The 8,618-nt window shown below is 35.2% G+C and overlaps 1 protein-coding gene across 1 annotated transcript; it reads left to right on the forward strand.

Annotated features, from left to right (window-relative positions):
• The first annotated feature begins 713 nt into the window (after positions 1-713).
• Positions 714-4,945, forward strand: LOC112509338 (phosphoinositide phospholipase C 2-like). Its single transcript, XM_025114248.1, has 9 exons — positions 714-1,039; positions 1,531-1,727; positions 2,104-2,239; positions 2,363-2,593; positions 2,664-2,878; positions 3,298-3,415; positions 4,156-4,302; positions 4,396-4,482; positions 4,560-4,945. Exons 1-9 carry the CDS (start codon positions 719-721, stop codon positions 4,851-4,853), a joined length of 1,746 nt encoding a protein of 581 aa, XP_024970016.1. The 5' UTR covers positions 714-718; the 3' UTR covers positions 4,854-4,945.
• The last annotated feature ends 3,673 nt before the right edge of the window (positions 4,946-8,618 follow it).

Genomic DNA, 8,618 nt, shown 5'->3' on the forward strand with positions numbered 1-8,618 from the left:
GTTATTAAACTTAAATTAAATTATAATAAAAAAATAAATTAAAAAAATTACATAAAAAAATTAGAACTTTTAAATAGTTGTTTTGATATTAACATTGATATTTTTTTTTCCAAATTTTTTTGATATCTTCAAATTTATATTTTATTTAAAAATAAAATCATTAATGTTTTCTTAAAAATACATAAAATCGTATTATAACATCGACAAAGACAAATAATAAAATAGAAATTAAAATCGAGATATGTCTCGCTGCATTGAACGACTACTTTTCTAGTTTTTTTTAAACTACAATTAACCGGATGAACAAAAACTGAAATAAACAACATCTATAATAACTAAAAGTTAAAACTTTTAATTAATTTAAAATATATAACAAACTTGATACTAAACGATGATTAAATGGATAAAAATGTAATTTACTCAAAATGTTGAGTGCTGTGTGAGAAAGAGTTGGTGGAAATGAGGGGTTAAGAATGTTTATCGGCAACCCCTTATTTTTTTTAATACTTCCGACGTCGGTAATGTTGTCGTTTGGCAGTTGCATGGCCGCTCAATGTATGTAGGTATCTCTGGGACCCGCAAAAATCCACTGCCATGATTGCAACCATCGACCCATCGAGAGCTATGCCACCATGTAGCTCTGCTGTAAATCCAATTCCTCATATACCTTCATATCTTCTTACGCAAAACCTTCATCAAAATCTTCCATTTCTTCCCTATGATCCATTCACCAATGTCGAAGCAAACATACAGAGTATGTTTCTGTTTCCAGCGACGTTTCCGGATCCCTCCGGCCGAACCTCCCAACGGGATTAAGACCCTTTTCAATCAGTATTCCGAGAACAATCTCATGGACGCCAATCACCTCCAACGTTTCCTCGTTGAGGTTCAGAAACAAGACAAAGCCACGATCGCCGATGCTGAAACAATTATTACGCAAAATACCCCTTTTATCTTCCACCGTAAGGGTTTCAATCTCGAGGCCTTCTTCAGATACCTCGTTAGCGCTACTAATTCCGTTCTTTCTCCTTCTCATTCGGTAATTGTTCTATACTTTGAATTTCTTTCAATTCGACCCTTGTTTCTGGACGTTGCTAAATCATTGATAGCATATCTCTTGTGTTCGTTATCATGATGTGTGTCAGCAATGATTCGTTTGGATCTCTTTATGGAAATGCTTACTTTCAATGCTCATAGATTACTCTCAAACTCATAGATTGACAGATAATTTCAATTTTCTCCCCAACTTGATTAAACATGCTAACAAGCAGTGCCAATAAAACAATGTTTTTGGTAACTATGCTATCAATCTAAGGGAAATATGGTTGATTATAAGCACAATTAATTTATTTGTAGATTAGCATAATAAATATGCCATTGGTGTGTTATCTAATGCTTAGAGTTGGTTTGTTCACCTTTAAAACATCATCAAGAGAAGGATAAAGACTCAACTTGAATGTGTAGTCCACAACTCTCTGTTCCTTCTCTTATTCTAAACATGTATTAAGATGATCTTTTGTCATTTCTCAGGCTTCCCAAGATATGACTGCTCCATTGTCTCATTATTTTATCTACACCGGCCACAACTCGTATCTAACTGGGAATCAACTAAGTAGTGACTGTAGCGATGTTCCCATCATTCAAGCGTTGGAGAGAGGTGTAAGAGTCATTGAGTTAGACATATGGCCTAATTCGACAAAGGACGATGTGCTTGTCCTTCATGGAAGGTAACATGGTTGTATGATTTGAAGTGTTGGATATGAATGTCTTTCTTCCTGTTGCTATAATTAAGCCATGTCTTTCTATATCAGATGCATGTGCAATAGAGGCATGCCTAATTGGTTGGTTAAAATATTGTTATGGATTCCTCTTCCAATTTGTTACCACATTTTTGTTATTCTTTCTTACAACCCCTAGCTTAAGATCAAATGAAGGTGCATCTCATATATCTTCTGGTATCTGAGATTGAGTTGGTTTATGAATTTTAAACCTTTTTTAAATGGCCTTTGCTTAGCCCATGTTATAAGTCATGATAGTGTTTCTACCTGCAAAACTTGCTTGATATATGGCCTTTGTTTTTGACCTTTTTGTTATGCTTTACAGGACATTGACCACTCCTGTCGAACTTCGCACATGTTTAATGTCTATCAAGAATCATGCTTTCTCTGCATCTGAGTACCCTGTTGTGGTTACTTTGGAAGACCACCTTACCACAGATCTTCAGGCTAAAGTGGCAGAGGTAACTTGTATTTTCATTTTGTTCTATTGGTTTTGGAAATTTTCTCTTTAAATAAAAAAGAGAAGCCTTGGTGTTAACAACGGTCTTGATTTCACTGATAATCTTTAAATGAATAAATTCTAGATGATCCACCAAATATTCGAAGACATGCTCTTTACTCCTGACAAAGATTGTTTAGAGGAATTCCCCTCACCAGAATCTCTTAGAAAACGGGTCATGATATCTACTAAGCCACCTAAAGAATATCTTAAAGGGGAGAAATCTGCGAAAAAGGGAAATGGATCACAAGAGAAGGATTCATCTGTAGAAGCTTGGGGCGGTGAAATTCCAAGCTCTGCTGATGTATACCTTATTGTTCCAACTTCCAACTTCAGTTTCTAGGATGGTATTGTTGGTTCCTTGACAACCGTCTCTCTTCTTGTAGGATGATTCGGATGATTCGGATGACGACGACGATGAAGATCTTCAAGCTGACAATGTAGCTTCTGAATACAAGAGTTTGATTGCCATCCATGCTGGAAAGGGAAAGGGTGGTTTGGATGATTGGCTGAAAGTGGACCCTGATAAAGTAAGACGTCTTAGCTTAAGTGAACATGAGCTTGAGAAGGCAGCGAAAACTCATGGGCCACAGATTGTCAGGTATCGGTAATTCTGTCCAACAATTTATGTTAAGAAGTGATAATAAGAGCACTCCCTACATAGAGTTCAATTTGACTGACATAATACAAGTTGGATTGCATAGGGTGGCCATCTAAACTTATTGCTGGAAGAGCCTTCTATATATCCATGTTTTTATTGAATGGATTGTTTCATGTTCTTCTGTTGTTGTTAGGTGTATGGCTGATGGTATATAGGAAGCCTACATGAAAGATTTTCACTTGCCTAGTGGTTTTTCTTCTTCTTTCTTTTTAACTTGTAGTGGCTCTCTTCGCATCCAATATTGCCTTACAAGAACAAGCAACTAGTTGGGAATGCCTTATTGTTCTTTTATATAATAAGCCTGTTGTACTGCATGCTACATTTATCATCATCGGCTGCTAACAGTTGACTTGCTCTAGATTCACCCAGAGAAATATCTTGAGGGTTTATCCTAAAGGAACACGATTCAACTCGTCTAATTATAACCCACTAGTTGGATGGATGCATGGTGCTCAGATGGTGGCATTCAATATGCAGGTAACCATTATTTGTAGATTGTGTTGCAAAGAAATGCAGAAGTTCATCATTGTGCATATAAATTATGTACTCCCTCCATTACGTTAATTGCACTATTTGACCAAAACGTAATTTAAGGGGAGTTTTTGACTAATAGTCAGGTTTCTAGACTCTAGAACATGCTTTGGGGTTGGGTAGTTTCCTTTGCTATGTTTCCATATACATGCACCTTGTTTTGTGGTATCGTTTGCTTTTAACTAGTCTTATCTCTTTTCAGTTTTTGGTGTATCTTCCTTTCTGGCCTCAAGTTCTCTTTCGAATTCCTTTCCCTTTTCCAAAATTCTTCAGGTCTCCTCCGTACATCTTACCCCCGACCCTAGGTACAACTCAGTTTAAAGGTTATCTACAATACACTTGATATTGACAACTTTCTTTTAAGCACAAAATGAACATGGGAATGCAAAGGTTATCCATAGTCATAATGCATCAAGGCCAAAGGTGTTCTATAAGCGCAAAACACATTGCAAACTTTCTTCATGCATATATTACAATACTACCATATCAAACCCCATAAATTGATGGCGCCATGATGGTTCATCACTGCTGCCTGTAAATTGTGATGCAACCATGACAAACAAGAAGTTCATCATTCTCTTTCACCATGCTTGGAATTTCCACTTATATAATTTGCAATCTTCACCATGCATATTTGGTTTTACCTTAAATAAGGAAGTAGTAAGTTGTGATTACATATGCAACAGGGGTATGGAAGGTCACTGTGGTTGATGCAAGGAATGTTCAGGGCCAATGGGGGATGCGGGTATGTTAAAAAACCACAACTCTTGTTGAAGGGTGGTGATGAGATTTTTGATCCCAGAATACAACTACCCGTCACAATGACGTTGAAGGCAAGTGACCCACTAATGAAGTTGAATTGTGTGTTAATTTGTTGTTCCTAACCTAATAACTCTTTCTTATAAGTTGTTGATATTGGTATTCAGATAACTCTTTATATGGGTGAAGGATGGTATTATGATTTTGAACACACTCATTTTGATGCATACTCTCCTCCAGATTTCTATGCAAGGGTAAGCCCAATGTCTTCTTAATAGTAATTAATAACTTGAATCTCGTAACATTGTTGTTAACAAGTGAGATTCAGCAGATTGGAATTGCTGGAGTACTTGCTGATTCTGTGATTAAAAAAACAAAGATGGTGGAGGATAGTTGGAACCCTGCTTGGAACGAAGAATTTGAGTTCTGTATAACGGTTCCAGAACTGGCTTTGCTTCGGATTGAAGTTCATGAATACGATATGTCAGAAAAGGATGATTTCGCAGGCCAAACATGCTTACCGGTAAAGGAGCTAAGTAAAGGCATTCGATCTGTTCCATTATACAGTCAAAAGGGCGACATTTACCCATCGGTAAAGCTTCTAATGTCGCTCAACACTCTTTAACTTTGCTTTCAAAATACAAACCAAGGATATAGCAAAAACTCAAGTTTTGGTACGAAGGAGGAGACCGTCATTGGTTGGCTTTCGACCAATCAAATGTTTGACATATTATTGGCAAACATGTAAATGATGCATCCATCCATCCATCCATCCATCCATCCATCAATCATAAGGCTACCAAATTGTAAATGTAGCAGCACTGCACAATCAAGCAAATACATGGACCTGTTACCTCAAATCCATATATAGTACACAAATGACATGCCTTTGATAACAAGATGCGCTTGTTTATTTATATATGTAGTCTGAATTATTATATTATGATGGTTTTTGAAATAATAGTAATCACTAGAGGTGTTCAAAAACCGATTATAATCAAAAAGCATCTAAGGCCGCTATATGATTAGCTATGCATAACTGATCCTAGGTCGTTAACCAAAATGTGACCGATAAAGGGTTGGTCCACTGTAAGGCGAAGGATTGTGTTAGAAAGGAAGTTACGGTGAGAAGCGTAAGAAGAGATCTGAACCTTTGATCACTTTTAATCTCATGTCCACTGATGAATTGCGGTTTAGAAGGGAATTGATTCTGTGCATCTCATTAGTGTTGACATTCAATTAGGATTGAATCTAAAGGTGAAGATCTCTTCTTACGTTTTTCAATTTAACTTCTCTTCTTATTGGAACCCAACCCTTCATTGTAATTGGTACGTTTTTATTCTACGTTTTTATATCCTTAAGAGTATGATTGAATACTTGAAGTAAAGAGATATCGCATGGTCATACATGCCAAGTTAAGTGATATTTTGATCATAACAGAAAAAGATTTAAAATATGTAAAACTGTTGGAACTTATTAAAGTTTAGGAGCCGTTTACTAAACATTTACCGGGTAAGCATTTACTGGCAAGAGTTTATACCCCCTTACCCTATTGGTTAATATTTTGGGGCATCAAAATAGATTGTTGGTAATTGTCACTTACCCGGTCAGCATTTACCATATTAGAGTCTTCTCTTTCACTTATCGGGTAAGGTTCTAGATCCTTGCTATATCTCTTACTGGAATACCGGGTAAGATTCCCGATCCTTGCCATGTTCACCCTAGTAAGCGTTTAGTAAACGGCCTGTAAAGGGATACTCGACAAAAATGATGCTCATTTCAATTTTTACAAAGTACAAGCAATAGTATTTGTATCAAATTTTTTGATACCAAGTGTATAGTTTTATGATAACAATGTAAATTTGGACGTTGAGAATGCATGTACTCCTTTCCATGCTAAAGTAAGGGGTTGTTTATCAAACATCTTACTTGATAGATGTTTATCGAGTCATTTACTTTATCAGATGAACATGGCAAGTATCAAAAATCTTACTCGGTAAGATAAGTAGGAGCGTTGACTCTTACCATTAACATCGTGTGCTCGAATTTGGGGAGAAAAGGCAAATACAGTTTTTATTTGTGTTCAGGAAAAGAAAATAAAGAAAATAATTTATCATGTTATTAAACAAGAGAGAAAGGAAAGAAAAAAAATGTTACCTTTACAAATATACCATTTAAAAGTATACTCTCTAGTCTTTGTAATGAAATATTGGATAGTTTTGTAATTTGAATAATCTTTTAAATAATTTTAATTTCTTTCATTTTCTTTCCTTCCCTTTCATTTGAAAGGGTGGTGCCTGATTGGTTTGAGCTTGGCTCCAAAGATCAAAAATACCAGAAGGTCTCAGATTCAAATCCAAGGAGAAATAAAAATCTCCTTGTGGCCATAGAGGTTCAAATACGGTGACTCCGGGCTATCTGCAAAGCAGGTGGTCGCCCTGGGATTAGTCGGTTCACATAACGGATTGGATATCCAGGTTAATAAAAAAAATCCTTAAAACTATGTGTAATCTTGTCTCATCTTCTACTTTTTGTTTCATTTATTTAGGTAGGTACTAGAGTTGTTATTATTTCAGTTACTTTGTTATCTTAGTCGGTATATTAGTTAGACTAATTTTGTACACGTATGTTGTGATTTAGTCTCTGTATATATTGAGTTGTTGCTTCTAAATAAGATATACATAAATTCCTCAGTCTCTCTCTACTTCCAATTTCTCTCTACTCTTGTTTTATCAGTAGGAAAAAATACACCCTCGTTGTTACTTAAGGTCGTTTACCAAACGCATACCAAGTGATATTACCTTACTGGATGAATATGGTAATGATCAAGAATCTTATACGGTAAGAGCGAGACAAGAACCAACAGTCTTACCCGGTAAATGAGTGGACTAAATATGGTAAGGAGCATGATTAGCGCTTAGCATACAATGCCGTTTTAGTAGACTAAAATCTTACCTGGTAAGTAAGTGATAGTGTTGAATTTTACCGGTAATTACCGGTAAGCGCTTACCGGGTAAGTGTTTGGTAAACGACCCCTTAATCCTGTCATGGTTCTCTGATGTCACATTATATGTGAGACAATAAGTTTTTGTTTTATCTCATCTCTTGTACCAAACACACCATTAAGGTTTTGACAAGCTCTTGTTTACTTTTAATCCAGAACATGATTCATAAAACGCGATACAATCAAACGATGACTTTTACGCCCTCTTTGGAACACTTTTTCTAGTTCTATTTGGTAGGAAATCGACATATTTCAAGATTCTTTTCTGCAATATTTTTGTTCGGTTCATTATTATGCATAGAGGTTAGGTGTTTAGAAGTTTTAAACCGAAATTTTTTTCAGAAAACAAAAGATACATTGACAATATGCATAGAGGTTATGTTAGAAGTTTTATGAACACTTAGGGTCCGTTTACTAAACACTTACTTGGTAAGTGTTTACCGGATAAATCTCCTTATCGGATGAACATGAGAATGACCAAGAATCTTACCGGGTAAGAGCGATGAAAATGATGGAGAATCTTATCCGGTAAGTGAGGATGACGACTCTTACCCAATAAATTGTTGCATTCGATATGTTTTGATGTACTAAAATCTTGCATATCAAAATAAATCATAGTGTTGTTTGCTATCGATAAGCGCTTACCGGGTAAGCAATTGGGTAAACTGCCCTTTAATTATTTAGTAATGAATAAGATATTTACAAAAAACATTTGTATACTGAGTTTAAATAAGAAAAAGTTTTGAAAATCCAATAAACTGTTCTATTTGGTTTTTCTGGCTCTTTATATAAAAGTTCCAAAAAAAATCCAATCTACATTACTATGATATCTATACATCTAGTAAAGAAGAAACCACGTACAATGACGTGACCTCCTCTCAAAAATAGAAAGTGTTTTATTATTTTTCTCCTTTTCTCAAGCTTCTTCTACCTCAGTATTTATTTTTTTATTTTTGATATTCACATTTAAGACCCTTTAATTATGTTATTTCAACCTACTCATGTTCTCTCTAATAAAATCTCTCTTTTAACTTTTATTATTTCTCTCTATTCGGTTATAGTTTTTCATCTTCTTTTCATGGTACACCTCTATGTTAATCTCTCAATTCTTTCTCTCTATTCAGTTATTTTTTGTGGAGGCGATTTGCATTTTTGTTGATATGAGACGTCATTCAATAAGACAAATCATGATATGCGTTTTTGCTTATGTAAGTATAGTATTTCGTCTTTTAGTCGGAGACTTTCACACTAAAATTGGAATTATATAGGTATATGAATATTTTTTTTTGTGTTGATAAAGGGGCATATGAATCCTTGATGAAATAAGGTAACATTTATTTAAGCATAATAATCTTTCTTAATCTCTCGATTGAATGAATTCCGAGA

Source organism: Cynara cardunculus (assembly GCF_001531365.2).
Source record: "Cynara cardunculus var. scolymus isolate 2C chromosome LG 3, CcrdV1, whole genome shotgun sequence".
NCBI lineage: Eukaryota > Viridiplantae > Streptophyta > Magnoliopsida > Asterales > Asteraceae > Cynara > Cynara cardunculus.